We start from the raw sequence: 24,682 nt of genomic DNA, 5'->3' as shown, positions 1-24,682 counted from the left end.
GTTACTTTTTGGAGTGATAAAAATGTGTTAAAATTGACTGAGTACTAGAAAAGGCTCTAATAATCTAGCCAACTGACACTGATTTATATCCAGGTCCTGCGCTCTGAACATCTTACAGCCAGGTAACTATTTTCCATGCATATCCCCCAGGGACCAATTTTTCCAAGATTCATAGACTATCCTTAGGCCACGTGACTTAGCAAACTACATAAGGAAAAGCTCTTTTTATTTCACCCCCGTAACGGTACAACAGAAGACAAGTGTGAATAAGTAATACGTTGATACGAATCTTTTTTGGCTGGAATCTGGGCAAAGGAAACAAAATACAGCTGGGGGAGAAAAAAGCAATTTTCTTAAGCCCTGGAAATGTTGGAATCATTTTTGTGAACCAGATAAGGAACTAAAAAAGTTAAAAAAACATGTCTCCATTTTCTAACCTTAGGTATGAGAAAAATAAGTCACTTAATATGCTAAGTATCTTCTCAAAGATACAAAATAGAAACTACACCCCCTCGTTAGCCCATTTTTGTATGAAAATTGAAACTCCACACCTTAAATGTAAAGAGCTTAACCAAAACGTTGTTCAAGATCTTACTACTACGTCTTCACGATGCCTGATCCCCCAATCAAAACCACTTCAACGCCCCGTCTCTCCTGCCCTTTTTACGGTCGCTGTACCCACCCCACCAGTCCGTGAGCTTCCCCGAGGGTACCAAGCACCTTACCTTAGTTCCTTCTGAATTTTCCCATTGCGGCAAGATACCTTAGAGAAAAGGGTTCGTGGATGTATCCTCATATTAGACTCTTCTCTGGGGTCACATTCTTACGGCCAGCCATGCCAAGAGCTGCTACATCATCTCCACATCATGACGCTACAAAATAATAGGCAAGGAGATGACGTCTTAGTAAATCACCTATTTCTTGGCCCGACTTTGTCTTCAACGTTTCTAGGGCACCGCGTTTATCCCCCTCATCCCCCTTCCTCCCCTCATATCCTCCTGCCAGATTTAGAGCTCGCACCCGGGGACTCATCAGCATGGTCCTGGATTCGCTTCCATTTATGCCCTGACTCTCCGCTTCGCATTCTCAGCTTCAGCTTTATATGCGGCGTGATGGCAACGGATTGAGCCAAGGTGGGTGAAGCCACGAAGAAAGGAACCATGTTCCAAGAAATCCCACAAAACACCCTCGAAAAAGCAGGTATGAACGGCCTTTCCGTTTTAAAGCCCCTGGCCTTTCCGATTGGCTGCTGCGGCACGACGTAGCCAACGATTGGCCGCGGAGTCTAACGCAGCGCCCGCGGAGAGGAAAGGGGGGGGGGTCCCGTGCCTCGAAGGCCCGCCTTTCTGTATAAATAAAGGTCGTAGTCGCCGAGTAAACAGGCGGAGCTAAATTTATTGTGGTTCATGCTGTTCCGGCAACTACGACAGGGGAGCCCGACGTAGCAAGATGACCCGAAGCTGTTCTGCAGTGGGCTGCAGCACCCGCGACACCGTGCTGACCAGGGAGCGCGGCCTCTCCTTCCACCAGTGCGTGTGAGAGCAGCCTCCGAACAGTCTTAACTCCCAGCAGCGCTAGCTGGGGAGTAGGCCACGGTGGGGCGGGGCCGGGGAGTGCGTCGCGCCGTCGACGTGACGTGTCGCGATGTGCGTAGTGTGAGGCGGGGGCCGAGAACTTTGAGAGAAAGTGTTCTCTGTCGCTTGTTGTTTCCCTCCAAATTTCTAGTTTTTCTCGTTGTTTCCAGCTTGCCTCACGGCTTCCCTAGTGGCTTTTAAAGAGAACTATTCTTAAAAAAATGAAAGGATTCCTGCCATCTTTCGAGTTCTTATTTAAAGTGAGGAGAGAAAAAGGAAGGGAGTTTGGGAGAACTGTTGAAGGAGGGCGTTACCATCCCAATATAGCGTCGTGAGCATGAGCACAGACCGGAGTTTCCACGAGTACTGCCTGGCGTTGCACGTTGTTCAGCAGCGTTAGTCGAACTTTGTAAGGCCGGTCACATTCTAGGTGGATCACATCACAGCAAGGAAGTTTTTTTTTTGGATAAAGCGTGGGGCAAAATTTCATACCAATGTAATTGGAACACAGATGGATGGTACAGACTGCCATAACCAAAACCCCATTGATGTTGAATCCATAGCGACTCTAAAAGGCAGTGAAACTGTCTTAGGGTTTCCAAGGAGGGCCTGGTGGATTGGACAGCCGGCCTTTTGGTTAGCAGCTGTAGCTCTTAACCACTACACCACTAGGGTTTCGCAGACTGGTATAACCAAAACCCCATTGCTGTCGAGTCAATTCTGACTCATAGCAACCCTATAGGACAGAGTACAACTGCACCATAGAGTTTCCAAGGAGCGCTTGATGGATTCAAACTGCTGATCTTTTGATTAGCAGCCATGGCACTTAACCACTATGCCACCGCTATTTCCACAGACTGGTACAGGTGGTTGAAATCATGTTCAAGGCACAATGAGAAGTAGAGAAGTGGGTAAACAGATCCTCACTCAAGGGAAGAAATCTACTTCAAAAAGAGATAGCCTATTCAAAGGTGGGGCCCTGGTGACAATGTTTTAAGAGCTCAGCTGCTAACCAAAATGGTTGGCAGTTTGAATCCAGCCTCTCCTTGGAAACCCTATGGGGAGAACAACTCTGTCCTATAGGGTCGTTTTGAGTCGGAATTGACTCTACAGCAACAGGTTTGGTTTTTTTGGTTTGTAGACTGTACAATTAACGAAAACTCATCTATAGCCAAGAAGGTCCCTGTGTGGCACGAATAGTTTGCACTCGACTATTAACCATTTGGTTAGCAGCTGAGCTCTTAACCGCTGTACCACCAGGGTCCCACATTTGAATAGACTACCTCTATCACTTTAGGAGGAATAGCATGGAGAAGTGTAAAGAGATGGAGAGTGCAGATAATGTACAAGAGTGAAAAGGTACCTTGGGGACAAAAAAAAATAACCAGGTGAAGGAGTCTTCACTCTATAGTCACTTTTTTATTTAAATAGGGCTGATTCTTCCACCTAAGTTGTTATGACTATATCCTTTCTATCTTCTCTGGGACTTTCTTCCCATCAATTAATTCTCTTATTTTAAACTGCTCTTTCTATTAGTTACTTGCTTAAAGCTAGTAAGCATGCTCACTTTAGTCCCCTGAGTGTGCACCTCTACAGTACTCTACCATTCTCCCTCCCTTTATAGGCAGCATCCTAAAACCAAGAGTATACACTACTTCCTTGCCTTCCATTGACTTTTCAACCTTCTGTAGCTAGATGTCTGGCACCACAGCTCCAATGAAACAGCAGGGACAGAGGGTCCTATGTGATCTGGCTAAATTTAATGGGCATATGCATCTGAACTAAAGGCTCAGCAAAAAGGTAATATGGGAAGGAGAGAATTTACTCACCCTTGTGATCTTGGGGTTCTCTTTGTAAAAAATTTGAGTACATGTCCCTGTTACATGTATAGTGAAGTCAGTTCTGTGTGCTAATATGCATTGTAAAATACAAAATTAAAGGATGGGGTAAAATTAGTAAATTCTGATATTCTCTTCCAATCTCAGTAGATGCTTCAGTGGCCACTGACCTAAAGGATGGATCCAAAGCTAATTAGCATTCAAGACCTTTTGTGATCGGGTCTGTAGCTACCTCTCCAGGCCATCTCTAACCTCTCTGCTACCTCTGTACTCCTTTCAGCCACAACATACCGTCTACCCTGCCCTCCCAGCCTCATCTTCCTCGATTACATTTTTGGTTTCTTTCACGCCCCTGTAGTTCATTGCTAGGTAGGCTTCTCAGTGGCACTCTTAGCTTCACCCTTGGCCTCAGCTGCTTTTGCTGGGCTTTGCCCCAATCCTTTGCTTGATGGTTTTACTGGTTCTATTTTATAATAGTGGATAAAACAATTTAAATATCCCTGTCTTTGAAAGTACTTTAAACTTTCAGTAATTTGTCAGTGGCCTTCTTTCTTTAGAAGACTCTCACCTGTCATGTTGCTTGACCTCATTGCTCTTAAGCATCCACATTAACCTCTTTTTAAATGCTTTATAAGCCAGTAATATTCAAGGCATTATTTCGTCCCTCTGTTTTTGCATCTGCTTTGAATGGCCTCTGTCTGCATGGCAGTGGCATCATTGGGGGGCTGCGGACCACACCGGTGATACTGTCAGAGGGGGTGCCACCAAAATGACTGTCTATAAGTTTTTTGTGCTGTGTTTCAGCAGAAATTTATTATTTTTTATTAAAATATCCCTGTAGTTAGTTATAACAATGGAAACATTTTCAAACCCAGCTTACATGTATCAATAAACTCTGTGCTAACTTACTTTTTGAACCTTCTAACGTGCTCCAGTCAGAGCTATCATCATTACACAATTACAATGATGCTTTAAATTACTTCACTTCATCTGCAAATGCCATAAGCAGTGTTGTTTTCATTGCTGCCAGTGTTTTTATTGTCCTGATTTTGTTTTAGCTATAATAAAGGAACCCTGGTGGTGCAGTGGTTAAATAAACCAAAAGGTCGGTAGTTTGAAGTCACCAGCAGCTCAGCAGGAGAAAGATGTGGCAGTCTGCTTCTGCAGAGATTTATAGCTTGGAAACCCAGTGGGGTCACTATGGGTTGTAATAGACTCGATGGCAGTAGGTTTGGTTTTTGGTTAGCTATATTATTGTAATTAGTATTTGTGAACCTATATCAATAACTTTTTTAAGAATTAAATAGTAATTAAATGAAAAAAGGAGTGATAATATAGAAATTACAATTTACAAGTAACATTAGTACAAAAAACATTACTAAGGGTTCTGTATGGTCTGGTAGAGGAAGAAGGCCATCATGGGGGTTAGGGGGGGTATTGACACCATGAATTACTGCACTGAATGATAGCAGCCCTAGTGACGCCACTGTTGCATGGCAAGCTCCTATGGCCCCTTCAACTCTAGTTCTGATATGATCTCTGAAGCCTTCTCCGAAGTTCCCCAGTGCCATCACCAGAGCTGTGAAAAAAGTAGTAAGGACATACATAGGTAAGGGGCTCTGGTGAAGAGAATGAATCAAAAATGACTCAAAGGTGCAAAGGAGAATGAAGAACACCAAAGACAAGAGGTAATTATGAGCCCAAGAGACAGAAGGGGCCACATAAATCAGAGACTACATCAGCCTGAGATCAGAATTAGATGGTGCCCAGCTAGAACCGATGACTGCCCTGACAGGGAACACAACAGATAATCCCTGAGGGAGGAAGGAGAGCAGTGGGATGCAGACCTCAGATTGTCTTAAAAAGACCAGACTTAATGGTCTGACTGAGACTAGAAGGACCTCGGAGGTCATGGCCCCCAGACCTTCTGTTAGCCCAAGACTGGAATCATTCCCAAAGCCAACTCTTCAGACAGGTATCGGACTGGACTATAAGATAGAAATTGATACTGGTGAGGAGTGAGCTTCTTGGCTCAAGTAGACACATGAGACTATGTGGGCCACTCTTGTCTGAAGGGGAGATGAGAAAGCAGAGGGGGACAGAAGCTGGCTGAATGGACATGGGGAATAGAGGGTAGAGAGAAGGAGTGTGCTGTCTCATTGGGGGAGAGTCACTAGGAGTACATAGCAAGGTGTATATAACTTTTTGTATGAGAGACTGACTTGATTTGTAAACTTTCAAATAAAAAAATGACTCAAAGGTATAGAAACATTGGTGCCCTGTTAAAACCATAAATGTCTATATGCAAAGGGGAGATTGGCAAGTTAAAAATTAAAGTGACCTTTTAGTTCATTCCTTTTGTTGGTGTCAGTAACAAGATTAAGCAAATTAATTTCACATACAAATATATGCATGATAATTTGGAGTATTTTTTTTTGCCTGAATTGTCATAATGGATTTTATTTTTAAACATTTAATTAGGAAAAGTTTCAAACACACTAACAGGCCAACAATAATATATAACAAACACCTGTATACCCCCCACTAGGATTAAGCAGATGTTAACATTTTGCCTTATTTCAGATTTATTTTTCCTTTAGAACAGAGCTAAGTTACAGGTATAGTTAAAGCCTCACTCTTCAGTCCTTTCTCTTCCTCTCCAGAGGTATCCACTGTAGAAGAAGTTTTGTTAGCCATTTTCCTGGGAAGTATTTTATGTACAAAGAGCCAAAGGTAAATTCTTGCTGGTAATGTAAAAAGGTATAATCAATAGGAAAAGGAAAATATATTCTAGTACAGTGAAATCCAACTATTATTGTGCATATGAGATGATTGGTTTGGGATTTTTCTTCTGCCAGAGGTGGCTTTATAGTAGAGACATGAATTCCAATTTTAACGAGCTATTTTTTTTTTTTTTTTTACTGGTTGGTTTTTGTTTTATTTACTGGTTGGATATTTACTTGTGTCTTTCCTGGTTTCATCTTGTTTAAGAGGATAAAAACCTGCCATGCAGTTTTTTTTTTTTTTTTTAAGACTAATACCAAGTCTTTATAACATATATATAACAAGGTAAATGCTTTAAAAGTCATATCAGTTTATTATTACAGATTTAATTTTATCCAGAACTCAAAATTAGTCAAACTGGTTAGAATGCAGTACTTCCCAACTTTTTTCAAGTCATTTTACACATAGAAAATATTTGTTTAGTACTTGGGGGCAAACTGACAAAGCTGTTTGGGGCTGGCTAGAAGTTAACTACTTCAGGAGTTCCAGGTGTTCCAGACCACCCTATAGGCTGAGATCAATTGCTGTAGTCACCAGGCATACATACCAGTGGGGAGGCTGGTATGTAGAACTTGGTGGAGTGCAGATTTTTGATGGCTCTTGCATGGTTAGAGTCCAGCCCACATTTAAGGAGTGAGTAATTCAACTCCAACTCTTAAAAGGAGGAGTATCAAAGAATTTGTAGATGTGTGTTAAAATCACTACCAAACCCAGTGCCGTCAAGTCGATTCCGACTCATAGCGACCCTATAGGACAGAGTAGAACTGCCCCATAGAGTTTCCAAGGAGCGCCTGGTGGATTCAAACTGCTGACCCTTTGGTTAGTAGCCGTAGCACTTAACCACTATGCCACCAGAGTTTCCACAATCACTACAGGAAAGGAAAATACCACATATGTTTTTTAACCAGTTAAATTGGAGCAGATTTTTCTGTTAAGTGTAAGCCGTGAAGACAGAATGTGGTAGGACATATGAGAATTGCCCCCATACAAACTGAAACAGACAAGATCACATAGATAGTGAATCTTTGGGATAAAAAATTAAAGAGCTTATAAAAATGAAATCAGATAAGTAAATTCACCTGGCTGGACTTTCCGTATAAAACAGTTAAGTAATAAATGGGATCATATAACAAATATTACTAGACTATTTTCATGTTAATAGAACTTTAATATGATTGTTATAGATTTCCAACTGATACCATACAGCGCTCAAAATGGATCAGGGCTGTTAATCGTGTGGACCCCAGAAGCAAAAAGATTTGGATCCCAGGACCAGGTGCTATACTGTGTTCCAAACATTTTCAAGAAAGTGACTTTGAGTCATATGGCATGAGAAGAAAGTTGAAGAAAGGAGCTGTGCCTTCTGTTTCTCTATACAAGGTATAATAGGTGAAAACAAAGCTAAATTTCACAGAACTTTTAAAAAAGTATACACATTATAGCTAGAATTTTAGAGTAAAAAAAAAGTCTTAAATTCAATATTAGATTTAAAATGCTTAGAGAAAAGTTTAAGTTTATATGTAATATTAGAATTCTGCTTTGAACCTTAAAAAAAAAGATATATAAATGCAAATCATTTGTCTACAATGAATGGATATACATAGCCTTAGAATTCAGGCTTTTGTTAAGTCCAAGAGAACTGTGGTAATTGAAATTATCTACACTTTTGGGGGGGCTCTTTGCAATAATGTTACTGATCACGACCAAAAATGTAATTACTAGCATTGATACAGAAAGAAGTACATAGAAATAGGAGACTTTTTATAAGGTGGTCACCAGTATTGGTGTTACATTTCTGTGTTTCTTTTGATTGTTTTTATTTTATTCTTTCACTCCTTAGCCACAAAGCTGGTTCCTGGCTTAATTGCTTTCTGTACAGTCTACAATAATCATCTAACTGTTCAATCCTGACGCTAGCCTCATCTTCCTCTTATTTGTTGGAGTTTCCTTCCTTCGTTATTGTTCTATGTCATTCCCCTATTCATAAGTATATATAAAAAAAAAAAAATACTCAGAGTGACCCTATAGGACAGAGTAGAACTGCCCCATAGAGTTTCCAAGGAGCGCCTGGCAGATTCGAACTGCTGACCCTTTGATTAACAGCCATAGCATTTAGCCACTATACCACCAGGGTTTCCTCAGAAGTATATAGTTGGTGTCAAATTCAAACTCTTAATTAGACATTTCAAATGCTTCCTATTAATTGATTTGTAGATTTCTAACTGCCTTTTTGAACCACATATATTTGCCTGTTGGCACAATGGTTAAGAGCTATAGCTGCTAACCAAAAGGTCAGCAGTTCAAATCTACCAGCTGTTCCTTGGAAAACCTATAGGGCAGTTCTGCTCTTCCTATAGGGTTGCTATGAGTTGGAATCAACTCAGCAGCAGTTTTTTTTTTTTAATATTTACCTGCTGTATGTGTGATAAGAAATCCCTGGGTGGTGTAAATTGTTAACACACTCATCTGCTAACTGAAAACTTGGAGGTTCAAGTCCACCGAGGTGCCTTGGAAGAAAGGCCTGGCAATCTACTTCTGAAAAATCAGCCAACTGAAAACCCAAAGGATCACAGTTCTACTTTGACACACATGGGGTTGCCATGAGTTGGAATCGACTCTATGGCAACTGGTTTATTTGTGATAAATTGACCCGATTTTGGCCATCCGAGGCACAACCATTGGTCTCTGTTTGCCTGGAGCAACAAGGGAGGAGAGTCAGAAATAGGAGGAAATGGAATGTGTGAATGACTGCCTCCATTGCAGACCAGAAGAACTGGATGGTGCCCAGCTACCATTACTGGACATTTTGATCAAAGATTCTGAAGAAGAATCCTAATCAAAAAGGGGGAAATAGAGAACAGAATTTCAAATTCTCGTTGAATCCAGACCTTATGAAGTCATGGAGGCTGGATGAAATCCTGAAACTATTGCTCTGAGATAATCTTTAAACCTTAAACAAAAAATATCCCCTGAAGTCGTCTTAAAACCAAACAATCGGTTAGCTTAACTAGTAAAGAATGTCTGCCTCGAGCATTATGCTCTTTTAAGATCTATCTATCTGGGAGCAAATTAACAAAAGCAACTTGAAAGATTAGATAGGAAACTTAGGGGGCGGTGAGTTTACGTTAATGGGGGAGGAACAGTTTGGAAAAGGAGGGTAAGAATGGTCTCACAACTTGAAGCGTAATCAGTGTCATTGAATTGTACATGTAGAAACTGTTGAATTGGTGTACTGCTGTGAATATTCTTGGCAACAACAAAAAAATATGTAAAAAAATTGACCTGCTTTCATGCTTTTGTATAAATCAGTAATAAGCGAAAAATACCAAACCTGTTGCCATCAAGTTGATTCCAACTTGGCAACCCCACGTGTTACAAAGTAGAACTGCTCCATAGGGTTTTCTTGGCTGTAATCTTTATATAAGCAGATTGCCACACCTTCTGCAGTGCTGCCAGGTGGGTGGGTTCAAACTGCCAACCTTTAGGTTAGTAGTCAAGCACATACCATTTTCACTACTCAGGGACCCCAAATCAGTAATTTATTGTGACATATTATGATTTGGCCATTGTACTAGGAGATTTACATAAATTACTTTATTCTCAAAACATGCGTGTATTAGCCACAATTTACTGAAGAGGAGACAAGGGGTTATCGAGGTTAAATGACAGCTAACAAGTGATGGAGCTGGGACTTAAAGCAGGTCAGTCTTAATTCCAAAGCCTGTGTGCTTTCCACTATGCTTTCTTCTTTAGCGCAAATAACCATCCCCTACATTATATCATGTTATTGCTCCTTCAAAACTTATTTCTATGAAGCCTTCCCAAATTAACACCACCTTTTTCTAGTTAAGGAGCCCTGGTGGTGCAGTGGTTAAAGAGCTCAGCTGCTAATTGAAAGGTCATTGGTTTGAACTCACCAGCCACTCTGCAGGAGGAACATGTGGCAGTCTGCTTCTGCCTTGGAAACCCTATATGCGGCAGTTCTACTCTATCTTATAGGGCCACTGTGAGTCAGAATTGATTCCACAGCAGTGGGTTTGGGGCTTTCTTTTTTTTTTTCGTATTTAATCATTTCAGAAACTTTTCAGCAGCATGTTAATATTTCTGCATAGGTACAATAAAATCTCTTTACTTGCATTGTTCTATAGATAATACTTTTTTAAAAAAAAATTCAGACATTATGATCTTTTCTTTCATAACTCTCCACAGTAGCCAGGTGAGTGTATTGCATTCACTGGTATTTTTTATAGCTGATCAATTTTGTGATATTTATAAAATAATCTTAATTCTATATTTCTGGCATAGGTCCCTCAAGCTGCACACCTGAAAGGTAAAGCAAGACAGAAAATTTTAAGACAGCCACTTCCAGATAATTCTGACGAGGTTACTACTGAGGACCATAACTATAGTTTAAGGAGACCCTTGACGGTAGGTGCAGAAAGACTGGCCGAAGTGCAGCAGATGTTACAGGTGTCCAAAAAAAGACTTATTTCTGTCAAAAACTACAGGATGATAAAGAAGAGAAAGGGTTTGCAATTAATTGATGCACTTGTAGAAGAGAAACTACTTTCTGAAGAAACAGAGTGTCTGCTACGAGCACAGTTTTCAGGTATTTTTCCCAAAAACTTGTAAAACTTACAAAATGCTCTTTATTTTTCTCTAATAGCATTAAATGTTTACTTTGTTATTGCCTATGAAAATATGCTTTTAGCTGGAAAATATAAAGTCTCAGTAGCATAAACAAGAAAAAAAAGTAATAACCTAAAGCCTTTTATATTTTATAGTTTTCCAGTTATAAAAGAAATATACTTATTTTAGGAAAAGCAAAAAAATATGTAAATCATAAAAATAACCCATAATCCCACCACCCAGAGATGAGATCATACGGTTTACACAATATTTTCACTCTTTATAGTAGCACTTACCCATGCTACTACAAATTCTTTATCAACAGTTATAACAGCTACGTAATTTATTACCAAAATGTTTTTGCAATGGAGTTTATAGTTTATCAAATTCCTCTGAGCTTGGAAATTGTAGGAGTCTATGAATTTTTTTTTTTTAATATTCTATAGAGTAGATATAAAAATCTATTGGAAAAATACTACCCAGTCCTCTTTGTGAACCAGGATATTTGAAGAGAGGAAACATGAATTGCCAACTTATGTTTTAATGAAAGCAGTAGAGATCTTGGACTTATTTTAGAAAAGTTATATCGTGTTACTAGAAAGACGTAGATATCTCCAAAGGAGAAGAAAATTTTTTCAAAGAGGAGACTAGAAGGAATAAATAGGGTCTCACTACAAACAGTTATTTCATTTTATTCCCTTTTCCTCAAAAAATTTCTACCTAGTCTGCCAGTGGATAGTAAAACATAGTGATTCAAGGTGAACCTTTTCTTTTCCCTATCTCTAGTGACACGATTCAAAGTGAATAGGGTAAATTGGTCAAGAGGCCCTAAAATTGGACAGTAATCTCTGAACAAGTTAAAATGTGAATTTTATTTACATTTGAATTTTGATTCCCAGTGTATTTTGTATCCAAATGCTATGACCTTTACCTGAAAATATTACTATACGTATTTTTTATCACCAAGAATAAATAAATTTATTTCAACAGATTTTAAGTGGGAGTTGTATAACTGGAGTGAAACAGCCGAGTACTCCACAGAAATGAAACAATTTGCAGGTACACTCTACTTGTGCAGTAGCAAAGTCTACGATTACGTAAGAAAGATTCTTAAACTACCTCATTCTTCCATCCTCAGAACGTAAGTGGGTTGTTTTACTGAATTTTATATATATGGTTATTAATATTCACACTATCACTTATGAGTGCATTTCCTTCTAAAAAATTCTAGATGGTATTTGCATATTATTACAACAGTGATATTTTCACTGACAAAAACGACATGTAGTCTGACAAATTTTTTGTGTTTTCCAGATGGTAGGAAAATTTGAAACCTGAAATATTGTAATTTCTAGTACACTTCAGTGGAGCCCTGGTGGCTGTTAACCAAAAGGTCAGCAGTTTGAATCCACCATGCTCCTTGGAAACCCTATGGGGCAAGTTCTGCTCTGCCCTATAGGGTCACTATGAGTTGGAGTCGACTTGATGGCAACGGGTTTGGGTTTTTTTTTTTTAAGTACACTTTGGTAGTTTTAATATTTGACTATTCTGAAAAATTTAGAATAATTTTGGGTTGATACTATTGTTCTGAGACATAGCATAGGAATCTGCATTTTTAGTAAGCACCACAATTGATGCAGTTGACACAAGGTCCCTGTGTGGCACAGTTTGTGCTGGACTCCTAACCTAAAGGTTGGCGGTTTGAACCCATCCAGTGGTACCACAGGAGAAAAGGGCTGGCTATCTGCTTCCATTAAGATTATAGCCAAGAAAATCCTATGAAGCAGTTTTACTCTGCAACACATAGGGTCGCCATATAAGTTTAATTCTCTTAATTTTTACTGTTTTCTATCATTGATTTTATAAACTCCTTTTTTAAAAAATGTTGAAGATTTTCCACCATACACTATATAACAATAATACTACTAATAAAAAATTTAGAAGTAAAAGGGGAAAAAAAATCACCCATTGTTCCTTTATATTGTACATAAAAAATTATTGTTAGCATTTACGGTATTTCCTTTCGGTCTTTGTTCTGTGCTTAAATTTATTAGTTTTTACATAGTTGTGATCTTTTGTATATACATTTTTAACCTGCCTTTTATGACTATAATATAAGACTTTTTAACCATGTTATTATGACCTCTTTACAAACAAGTTTTAATGGCTGGCTTTCTCCAACTATTGGACATTTATATTGTTTTGATTTTTTTCACTGTAGTTGCTATTTTGTATAATAATGAAATGAACATTTATATATAAAGCTTACTCAGTCTTTTCCATAATATGGTATTACCAGTCAGGCTAGGTATTATACTTATTTATAAATGTCCACCTTCTGCTGAGCCAGAGAAATTCTTTTTTAAATTATTCTTTCCCCATTTTTCTTAATATATAAGCACCATGTAATTTTTGGAGCCCTGGTTAAGAGCTATGGCTGCTAACAAAAGGTCAGTAGTTTGAATCCATCAGCAGCTCCTTGGAAATCCTATGGGGCAGTTCTGCTCTGTCCTGTGGGGTCATTGAGTCAGAATTGCCTTGACGACGGTGGCCTTTTTTTTGTTTGTTTTATAAATTGTTCTCATACTCCTCCCTCCTCCTTTCCCATAGCTTCAAAAGCCTTTTTGTATACCAAATAATGGATACTATGTTGATATTTTCTCCTTCTACCTCCCCGCCCCCACTTTTCGGTTGGGGGAGATGATGGCTAATTGGTAGACTTCTTGCCTTCTGTGCCAGAGACCTGGATTTGATTGCCAGCCAGCGTACCTCATGCACAGCCAGCACCCATCTGTCAGTGGAGGCTTTCATGTTGCTGTGATGCTGAACAGGTTTCAGTGGAGCTTCCAGACTAGGACAGACTAGGAGGAAGTTATTTTGTGGTAAATTAGACTCTTAAAATACTACTTTGTTTTTTGTTAAAACACTACTAAGTTTCTTTAATATCTTACTATTTCATCGTGACCATATGCATGTATCTTGAAAATGTCTATAGAATTTGGCTACATATCTGGGTTTATATCCAGAGATTTGAGGCTACCATTTAAGATATTTTCCCTCTTTTTATTACTTCATTTGAGTTTATTTTTCACTTTTCATATTTTCCAGTTGGTTATCCAAGTGCAAACCCAGTCCAGGTTTCAACAGCAACGTTTTTTCTTTTCTTCAACAAAGAGTAGAGAATGGATACCAAATGTATCAGTATTGTTCACTGATAATAAAGGGTATCTCCCTTAAGCAACAACTTCAGTGGGACCCCATCAGTCACCATTTGCAAGGATTTATGGACTTTGGTCTTGGCAAACTTGATGCTGATGAAACACCCCTTGCCTCAGAAACTGTTCTGTTAATGGCAGTGGGTATTTTTGGTCACTGGAGAACACCTCTTGGTTATTTTTTTGTAAACAGGGCATCTGGCTATTTGCAGGCTCAGCTGCTTCGTCTGACTATCGGCAAACTGAGTGACATAGGCATCACAGTGCTGGCTGTTACATCTGATGCTACAGCTCACAGTGTTCAGATGGCAAAAGCATTGGGGATACATATCGATGGAGACAACATCAAGTGTACATTTCAACATCCTTCATCATCTGGTCAACAGATTGCATACTTTTTTGATTCTTGCCACTTGCTTAGATTAATAAGAAACGCGTTTCAGCATTTTCAGAGTATCCAGTTCATTAATGGCACAGCACATTGGCAGCACCTTGTGGACTTAGTAGCACTAGAGGAACAGGAATTATCAAGTATGGAAAGAATACCAAGTGCACTTCCAAATTTGAAAAATCATGTACTAAAAATGAATTGTGCTGCCCAAATCTTCAGTGAGAGTGTAGCCAGCGCGTTAGAATGTTTGCTGTCGATAGGCTTGCCTCCTTTTCAGAACTGTATTGGTACCATCCATTTTTTACGCTTAATTAACAATCTGTTTGATGTTTTTAATAGTAGAAACCGTTACGGAAAGGAACTTAAGGGACCGTTACTGCCTGAAACTTACAGTAAGATAAATCACGTGTTAATTGAGGCCAAGACTATTTTTGTTACTTTATCTGATACTAACAATAATCAAATAATAAAAGGTAAGCGAAAATTAGGATTCCTGGGATTTTTGCTTAATGCTGAGAGCTTAAAATGGCTCTACCAAAGTTATGTTTTCACAAAGGTCATGCCTTTTCCATATCTTCTGACTTACAAATTCAGTCAGGATCATCTGGAATTATTTCTAAGGGTGCTTAAACAGGTATTAGTAACCAGTTCGAGCCCTACCTGCATGGCATTCCAGAAAGCTTACCATCATTTGGAGACCAGATACAGATTTCAAGATGAAGTTTTCCAAAATGAAGTAAGCATCCTCGACATTTCAATTGCCCGGAGGACAGACTTGGCCCTTTGGACAGTTCAGCATCAGTATGGTGGCAGCGTTATAAATGCTCTTTTTCAGAAGGAGGACATTAGCCAAGACTGGTCGAGTTGTTCACTGAGTGAGGCACTACTAGACCTGTCAGATCACAGGCGAAATCTCACCTATTGTGCTGGCTATATTGCTAATAAGTTATCGGCTCTTTTAACCTGTGAGGATTGTATTGCGGCACTGTATGCATCAGATGCCAAAGCCTTTAAAATTGGATCACTGTTATGTGTTAAGAAGAGGGATGGTTTGCATTTTCCTTCAGAAAGTCTGTGTCGGGTCATAGATATTTGTGAGCGAGTTCTAAGAACCCATTCAAGAATAGCAGTTTATGAAATAGTTCCTAAAATGAGGGACTTGTATCTTCAGCAGAAGATATTATGTGAGCTTTCTGGGCATATTTATCTTTTTGTAGATTTAGATGAGCATCTCTTTGATGGAGAAGTGTTTGCCATCAACCACTTTGTAAAGTTGCTAAAGGATATAATAATTTGTTTCTTAAGTATCAGAGCTAAAGCCATACCTCAGCATCCTTTAAAACACCACTCAGAAAGAATTGAAATGAAAACTTTATCAAAGGAACACTTGTCATCTTTTCAAGATTACAAATACTCAAGTTTTACCAAAACCAATAAATTCAGGCATTTGCCAAGTAACAATGGTTATCCATTCAAATGAGAGTCCTAAAATATATTAAAAAATTTTTATTAAGAGTAATTGGTCAACATGGTTTCATTTTTAAAAGTTCATCTTACCATTATTTTATAAACTGACCACTGTGCAGGTGGCAAGTTTGTGATTCTGTCTCATTAGAATTTCTTAATTATGCATCTCATAAAATCTGCCCATACTTTGGTATGGCTTACAGCATTTTAGAGTTACCCATTGAAGAAAGCGTTAAGTCAGTAGGAGCAGACTATATGCAACAGGTGCTATCTTTGAATTCACTACTCTAAGACTGAGTAGTATGACTGGACCTACTTTTAACTTAGTCTACTTTAAAAACCAGGGAGAATAACAGTAACTAAGAGTGGCCAAAATATCTACTTCTTTTATAAATATGTTGTACACACTAAAAGAGCTTTGATTCATGGGTCTTAAGAATTTTGACTGAACACCTATAAAACCTTGAATATATTTTTTACTTAAATATAAAAATTAAGTTCTGGTTTTAAAATTCAGCTAGAGCAAAATATGAAATGCCACAAAAATCTCCTTACCAGTACCCCAAAATACAGAAGCAATCAAACTTTGTCAGGCCCAAAGTAAGCACATGAGCCATCAGATGGTTCCCTGTGCTGCAGGCAAGCTGGGGAAAGCATTCTGGGAAGGACATAGGTGACATATGATTTTCATAATCCATCATCCTTGAACTTTGAAAATATTGTTTTCAGTAATAGGGTTGATACTCACTTTACTCCTGTTGGAAAAGCTCAGTGCTCTTTAGAGAATGGGGAGAAGCCTTTATTTCATCTTCTGCTTTTGCTTGCAGGGAGGCTAAAATAACGAAGCATTTTCAATACTGAATGAATAATGGGACTTCATAGCATGTGTTAAACTGGAAAGAGATAGTCAATGAAGGCAATGGATATAAAATTTTTTTCTTAATTATATAATGGGTTTTCCATAAATTTAGGAGAAGCTTAAATAATAAAAGATGGAAACAGTTTTCTCCATTCTCTCACCCAGATCTGAAAAGATAAATAGAAAAATATATAGGTGCATGTACTTTCACAAATAAGGGTACTTTAATGGATAAAAGAAAGAACGGCACATTATTCACCTGTGTATATAAAACATCTACTCTGTCCCTGAAGGACTTCACAAAGTACACTTAATCCTAATGTGAAATCTTAAAATTGCAAAAGATTAATGATTAGGTAAAAATTGAGATTTATCATCAGAATTCCCCTTAAAAAGTATATATTGGTATTCTCTTTATTCTACCTCAAATCAAGGCTTAAGCTTTGAAATGTAACCCCTGGTGTAGTGCATTTTATATAAGAGCTATTCCTGAGATGTCTGAATATTGCTTTTTGTTTGCAGATAGAATGAACTTAGATGTACCAGGATAAATCTTATTTAAAGGAAGCCTGTTTGTAAAAATCCCCCTTAATTTATTGTTTATATAAATCCAAACTTTGTAACTAATATGTATTTAAAACTAGGTAAGTATCTGTGGTGTCTGTCTTTGATGTTATATTAGACTAATGTACTAATAGTATTCTGTATTTTCAGAAATTAGTGTTTGCATTATTTCAGTGCTGGATAAAATGGAGCATACAAATGTTGAATATTTCTATCACTGCCTTTAGCACAATTAAGTATTCTTACCCTTGTGAAAGGGTCCCAAGTTTGATATCATGTTTACTTGATATGATATGCTTTATAATGAAAGAATTTTTCTATAAATTATTCATATTTGATTAGGGCAATTCAGCTATGATTTCTACTTTGCATTTTTCTTTGCTCTTTTCAGAGGAAGCAGACATTCCCCCCGAAATGTATTCATCCTACTTTTCAACAAATGGTGCTAGGACAACTGGATAGCCATATGCAAAAGAATGAAGTTGGACCCCTACCTTACACCACATATAATTATCTCAAAATAGATCAAAGACATAAGTGTAAACACTAAAACTATAAAACTCTTAGAAGAAAACAGTAAATCTTCGTGACTTAAATTACATAATACTTTCTTAGATATGACAAAAGAAAACAGATAAATTGGACTTCCTGAAAATTAAAAATTGTTGCACTTCAAAGGACACTATCAAAAAAAAGACAACCCACCCACAAAAAACGAGAAAATTTTACAAATCATATATCTGACAAGGGACTTGTATCTAGAACATAACAAGAATTTCTGTAACTTCCTGAGGGACTGAATTACTGAGCTGAGGGCTGGGGACCATGGTCTCGGGGAACATATGGCTCAACTGGCGAAACACAGTTTGTAAAGACAATTTCTACATGCTACTTTGGTGAGCAGCGTCTGGGGTCTTAAAAGCCTGTGAGCTGCCATCTGAGATACTCCACTGGTCCCACTCCACCTGGAGCAAGGCAGAATGAAGAAGACCACAGATAGAAGGGAAAGATTAGTCCAAAGGACTAATGGACCACAACTACCACAGCCTCCACCAGACTGAGTACAGCACAACTAGATGGTGCCCAGCTACCACCACTGACTGCTCTGACAGGGATCATAATAGAGGGTCCTGGACAGAGCTGGAAAAAAACGTAGAACAAAATTCTAACTCACCAAAAAAAACAGACCTACTGGTCTGACAGAGACTGGAGAAACTCTGAGAGTATGGCCCCTGGACACCTTTTTAACTCAGTACTGAAGTCACTTCTGAGGTCCACCCTTTAGCCAAAGATTAGACAGGGCAGTAAAACAAAACGAGACTAAATGGGCACACCAGTCCAGGGGCAAGGACAAGGCAGGAAAGGACAGGAAAGCTGGTAATGGGGAACCCAATGTCGAGGAGGAGAGAATGTTGACGTGGGGTTGGCAACCACAACTAATTTGCTCTGTAAACCTTCATCTAAAGCACACACACAAAAAATCCATGTAACTCAATAATAAAAAGACAAAACGATTAAAAAATGGGCAAAGGATCTGAATAGACATTTCTAAGATTACAAATGGCCAATAAACATGTTTATGTTCAACATCATCAGCCATCATCATAGTAACCCTACAGGACAGAGTAGAAGTGCCCCTTAGGGCTTCCAAGGAGTGGCTGATAGATGGCAACTGCTGACCTTTTGATTAGCACTGAGCTCTTAACCACTGTGCCACCAGGGCTCCGAGCCATCAAGGAAATGCAAATCAAAATCACAATGAGATACCACTTCACACTTACAAGAATGGATATAATTTTTAAAAAAGGAAAAAAATGTCAAGAATGTGGAGAAATTGGAACTCCCGAACACTGCTAGTAGGAATGTAAAATGGTGCAGATACTTTGGAAAACAGCCAGGCAGTTCCTCAAAATATTAAACATAGAGTTGCAGCATTATTCGTAATAGCCAAAAAGTGGAAAAAACCCAAATGTCCATCAACTGATGAATGGATAAATAAAATGTGGTATACCCAGATAATCGAGTCATATGGTAGGTATATGTTTGAGTTTATAACTGCCAAACTGTCCAAAGTGACTACCATTTTGCATTCCAACCAGCAATGTATGAAAGTTCCAGTTGTCCTACTTCTTCCTCAACAGTTAGTATTTTTAGGTCTTGAAATCCGGTGGGAGTCCTCCAACTTTGTTCTCTAAAAAAAATTTGGCTATTGTAGTTGTTTTACCTTTTCATATAAATTTTTAAATAGCTTGCTGGGATTTCATTTAGATTGTGCTCGATCTATATATAGATCAATGTGAGGAAAGCTGCATCTTAATAGTGAGGTTTCTAATTCATGGACATATACCTCTCCATTCTTTCAGGTTGTCTTTGAATTTTTTTTTTCCCCATCAGTGTTTTGTACTTTTAGCATACAGACCTTGTATACATTTTTGTTAGATTTCATGTTTTTTGGTGCTATTGTAAATGGTAATTTAAAATTTTTTCAGTTTCTAAATGTTTATTGCTAGTATGGGAAAACAGAATTGGTTTTTTGCATACTAATCGTGCTAAACTCACTTATTAGTTCTAATAGCTGTTCTTAGATTCTTTGGTTTTTCTACATAGGCGAGCATATCATCTGCAAATAGAGATAGTTTTATTAATTTCCAGTCTATGGGCCTCCCTGTTGCCTTATTGAACTGTTTCAGAACTCCAATATATCCTTGATTGCAGGTGGTGAGAGACTTCCTTGCCTTGTTCCCAATCTTAAGGGGAAAGCACTCTTTCACCAAAGAAGCTGTAGGCTTTTTTGTAGACGCTCTTTATCAGGTTAACAATCCCTTCTATTCTTAAAGTTGCTGAGAGTTAAAAAAAATTTTTTTTTAATCATAAATGGGTGTCATATTTTGTCAGGTATTTCTTTTGCATTAAAATCTTTAAATATAATTTGCAAACCATAATATTCACCCTTTTATTCGATTCAGGGTTTTTAGTATATTTGAAATGGTTTTCTGTATCTTTTGAGATCACATGGTTTTTCTTCTATTGTCTGTCACTCCAGTGAATTATACTGAGACTTTATAACTTTCATCCTATAAAATCACTTGGATCATAAGAAGCTCAAATTTGGTCTTTAATTGAGTCAAAGACAAAGGGCAATAGACAGATAATGGTAAAGCACGCATTCAAGAAGTGCTAACAAGAAAAAAAAGCCTTAAGTAATTTACACCGTAGGAAAGAACTTCGATAATACAGGTCTTGTTAGCTGATGGGCTTCTCTGCTTTGGATGGCTGCTCCAGAATTTCTATGTAGAATGCTTAAAGAATGGAATATGATCAAAGGTAAGGCTGGGGTCCTGGTTTCAAGCTTCATGTGTAAAATAAATATTCAATTTCTTAGTTTTTGTGTTACAGAACAATAAAAATAGAAAACTTTTCTAGAAGTGTTTTTATTCACATTTTACATAAGACTGAAAAAATGTCAGTTGTCCATATAAATGGGAACACTAAAGCACTACTCACCATCACTACGCCCCAAGTCATCACCATCCCCAAAGTCGCTGCTCTGCTTGTTTTATTACCTGTAACATTAAGGTTCTGTTTCCTGTAGAGTCCAGAGATAAGATCTACAGGTTGCTTTTAGTTCTTGAGAGAAAGGGAACTAAGAAAGGTGCTCATCATAAGAACATCACACATTAAAAGAACAGTAGATTGAGCTTCTGCCCTTATAAGAGGAAAAAAGAACGGAAGACATATATTCTTTTGAGACAATTTGTTAATGAGACTGAGCAAAATGACAGATTTTAATTGTTTGCTTTCTAAGATAATGTCAAATTTACTTGAAAATCCGATCTTTGAAAAGGTTTCTTGCATGTTAAATGTGGTGTATTAAACTAAAGAAAAAATTCAAAACCTTTTTTTTTTACAGAATAATATAAATGTTTATTTTCCTTATGATTTACTTTGCTGTCCTGTTATTACAATATAGAAAAGTGTATTCTTTGAATAGCTCTAGTAAATATAAATTTAATCTTTCTACTTTGGGATGTAAATAGAGCTAAAAAATTATATACCCAACCCCCCCCCAATAGTCTTTTAAAATTGTTGAAGGTGGCTATTAATCTTGTTCAGCAATTTGATGCAAATGCCTAAATACAAAAAGAAGTTGTTTAGTAAGTACTGCACAGGAAGGGAAAAGGCTTATTATTTTAGATAGCTTCTTGAAAATCAGAAAAACTAGTAGCATTTGATTGCACCTTCAAATTTTTACAAGCAAAACATTGTCAAGCAATGCCATCATACATAATCTACAATTGTAATCCAAATTTCACAAACATTTTCTGCACACTGTATATAAATACACATCACAAAGGTGCAATTGGAATTAAACACAGAATATGTACAAAGTGAACAAAGTTTAGGTTTAGACCAAAAAGGTATTGCAATCTTTTGAAAAATAACTTGATTAGATATTATTTTATCCTCTTACACTAATTTACATTTATACAAATTTTAATTAAACAACTAGATTGAGGTGCTAAGAATCTCTGTACTATCTACATTTAAAGTTACTGCACTATAATTTTGAAATCCAAATTTCAAAAGGAAGATAATGAATAACGGAATCCTCTTCTGAATTAATTTCTATTGTCTACACCTGTGTGTTCATATGAACATATATACACACTTAATACATACAATTATAGATTCCTTCTAGGAAATGTAATAATTATATACTAGTAATTACTAAGGATTAAGGTACCTAACAAAATGCCTGAATTCCAACATGGTTTTTTCTTGCCATAAAATCAAGAGTCCTATTACAGCAGGCTCTTAAATTCATAAAGCTTTTGAATTACTGAAAATGATTTAGGCTGTTTTAGAAATTATTTGTAAACACGCATACTTCAGCTTACCAAAGCACTGGTTAAAAATAATGCCATATTAAACTCTCTTTATAAAAAGAAATCCCACTACAATTTAGAAAGCTTTGTTAGGAGGCCCACTTCAGTAAATCACGTAAGAGTCACATACTGGTTTTGAAACCTCTTAATTCAAGTCTTTAAAGAGAACTTTTCTTATTGATGAAAAATCCTTCCCTAAATTCATCATCTCTTAGAACTTCAATATTCTTTATTTCTCCATCCAAGTCAAATTTTATACCTGATAATTATGTAAGATTCTATATTACACTATATAACAGTACGTTTACTTCTATTCAGATGCACCCTTCCATTTTAATAGTACCCAGTAATCACTGACAATTTATTATCATTTCAAATACATACCACCTCTCCGCAAGAAAATGGAGACAACCCAGAGCACTTGTTAGTCACTTATTATAGAAACATATTGCCCATCCTCTGAGACTTAGTTTACTATCCCATAACACTTTATGTTTTGTTAAAAACGAAATACTTTTTTATTTTAAAAGTGTGCCTATGGTTTACTTCCCCTTCTGACATTCCCAAAGTGGGACATTACTCCAGAATCATCCTTAAAAAGCTAATTTTTCTTAAAAAGTTGGTGCTTTTCTAAATACAAATTGTCAACTGAGTATGTTCATAGACATCCTATCTGCTTATAGTCTAGGTTTTGTACCAAAGAACTGGGTAAGACCAGTGTTCTTTGGCCGCTTCTACCAGAACAAAGTCATACAACGCCATACATTTTAAATCATATCATAATAATTTATAAATTTTGCTTTGTCAATAGAATCAGAATGATAGAACATCTAATTCTCAGAAAACCCAAGCAAATTAAAAATCTCTATAATACAATAAGGAAAAATTCAATTTAGAAGGGGTATAAGCAGATTTAACTAAGATTTAAAATGCAGTAATGTCTCATTTAAAATTACTCCTCTTTCAATATTATAATTTGAGGTCTCTTAAAACAAGGACTGAATTAACAATACAATAATTGTTAATCTTCCAGAAAATCAAGTGTCCCTGCACCTTAAATTTTCTGTACACTTCCATTTATCAGTCTTTTGTGCAAGAGTTAGCAATTCATGGCACAAGGGTCACTTTTTGCTTTTCCTGCAGAGTTGATGACGCTCATCAAACATCGTCCAAATTCCTCGAGTATCATCCGTTCAGCCGCTGCCTTTGATTTTCCCTTCTTGTCTGCCTGTTCTGCCTGGGCAAGAAGGCAATTACATGTGGCTTCAGCTACTTCCTTAGTTACAAACGTAAATGGCAATCTGAAAAGATTTTTGAGAGACAAAGAGAGAGAGATGATGATGACCGAGTAACAACAAAAGTGGACTTGACATTCACCTGGAAATTTCTACTGACACTTTCATGTTCATCAGTGTACTGAGCATCGCAGTTTGACAATGAGCACAAGCACATCCTGAAGAGCTTTAAAATGTTAGATTTGGTTTTATTATTGAACATATTTTAAAATATATTTATCAGGAAATACAGCATTTTACATAAAGCACATGAGTTATTACCCAGTCAAGGCTATTTAGTTAACCAAAAGATGTAATTCTACATGTAGACTAAAGTTGCTATAACTAAATTCCTCCCAACTCATGAATGGAAGCTGCATGAGGTAGTCTTTGTTTCAGTCACTGTTTCTCCTGGGCCTAGAATAGTGTCTGACACATAATGATATACATAAATATGTGTTGCATGAATGATACTGGGAACTGAAAGCATCATTTCTTTGGCAACACTGAAAATAAAGCACATACCATATTCCTACATATTGTCTATAAAAAAAAATACATAAAAGAAAAAAATTTACATTGTTCCATCACAAAAAAAGGAAAACCACTGTTTGGGGATGCATACAGGGTTTCATTTATAAAGACCAGAACTATTGAGTATTAAATGAGAGCAATCTATATTGTAGCCAAGTCAAGCCTTAAAGTCTTCAAGGGATTAAATTAGGCAACCTAATCTAACTACTAACTCTACAACCTGTAAGTAAGCAAGTCACTGGTATAAGTTAGCTGCAAGGCAGAATAAAGTCTGAAATTAAGATCCACTCTGACAAAAGAGGGTAGCTGAAGTTTCACACTGCCAAAGAAGGGCTTTAAATTAGAAAATATTCATATCATACTACAATATTATAATGTTACTATTACTATAAGATTGTATGAGTAATAACATTGTATAATGAAAGTGCCCATTATAAAATATTTGGAAACTACAGAAAAGTAGAAGAAAAGAAAAAAAAACTCAAGGTTTTTGTCACCAAGGAAATAGCTTGTTAACAACCTGGTATAACCTTTTTTATAGTGTTTCTATTACATATAGTTTTGATTATAGTGTAAAATTTTCTATTCTTTTTCACTTTATAATAGCTTAAACATTTTTCCAAGTTGGAAAATTAATGGAAACATTTGATTAAATAATCTAATAGAC

At 37.2% G+C, this 24,682-nt stretch overlaps 2 protein-coding genes across 8 annotated transcripts in view; one reads left to right on the top strand and one right to left on the bottom strand.

The window, feature by feature from the left end:
* The first annotated feature begins 1,086 nt into the window (after positions 1-1,086).
* On the top strand, positions 1,087-21,266 carry THAP9 (THAP domain containing 9). Of its 3 annotated transcripts, none has more exons than XM_064285659.1 (5): positions 1,087-1,200; positions 7,381-7,576; positions 10,502-10,805; positions 11,816-11,966; positions 13,934-21,266. In XM_064285659.1, exons 2-5 carry the CDS (start codon positions 7,526-7,528, stop codon positions 15,909-15,911), a joined length of 2,484 nt encoding a protein of 827 aa, XP_064141729.1. In that variant the 5' UTR covers positions 1,087-1,200; positions 7,381-7,525; the 3' UTR covers positions 15,912-21,266. The 3 variants fall into 3 exon arrangements, with proteins under 3 accessions (XP_064141729.1, XP_003414163.2, XP_064141728.1); XM_003414115.4 differs by lacking the exon at positions 1,087-1,200 and adding an exon at positions 1,422-1,529; XM_064285658.1 differs by lacking the exon at positions 1,087-1,200 and adding an exon at positions 1,431-1,535.
* Positions 21,218-24,682, bottom strand: part of LIN54 (lin-54 DREAM MuvB core complex component) — an 81,346-nt gene continuing 77,881 nt past the window's right edge. For all 5 annotated transcript variants that reach the window (XM_003414114.4, XM_010594095.3, XM_023553310.2 and 2 more), the window contains exon 13: positions 21,218-23,508. In XM_003414114.4, the coding sequence (XP_003414162.1) occupies positions 23,307-23,508 (202 nt within the window). In that variant the 3' untranslated portion in view covers positions 21,218-23,306. The remainder of the gene's footprint in view (positions 23,509-24,682) is intronic.

Source organism: Loxodonta africana, chromosome 5 (assembly GCF_030014295.1).
Source record: "Loxodonta africana isolate mLoxAfr1 chromosome 5, mLoxAfr1.hap2, whole genome shotgun sequence".
NCBI classification, from domain to species: Eukaryota; Metazoa; Chordata; class Mammalia; order Proboscidea; family Elephantidae; genus Loxodonta; species Loxodonta africana.
The sequence above is the reverse complement of the archived record's forward strand: the minus strand, read 5'-3'. Positions and strand labels throughout refer to the sequence as shown.

Coding starts and splice junctions, on each gene's coding strand:
- THAP9 (XM_064285658.1), top strand. CDS start 1,450: ATGACCCGAAGCTGTTCTGCAGTGGGCTGCAGCACCCGCGACACCGTG. Junction 1,536..7,380: donor CTCTCCTTCCACCAGTGCGT/GTGAGAGCAGCC, acceptor TGATTGTTATAG/ATTTCCAACTGATACCATAC. Junction 7,577..10,501: donor CTTCTGTTTCTCTATACAAG/GTATAATAGGTG, acceptor TTTCTGGCATAG/GTCCCTCAAGCTGCACACCT.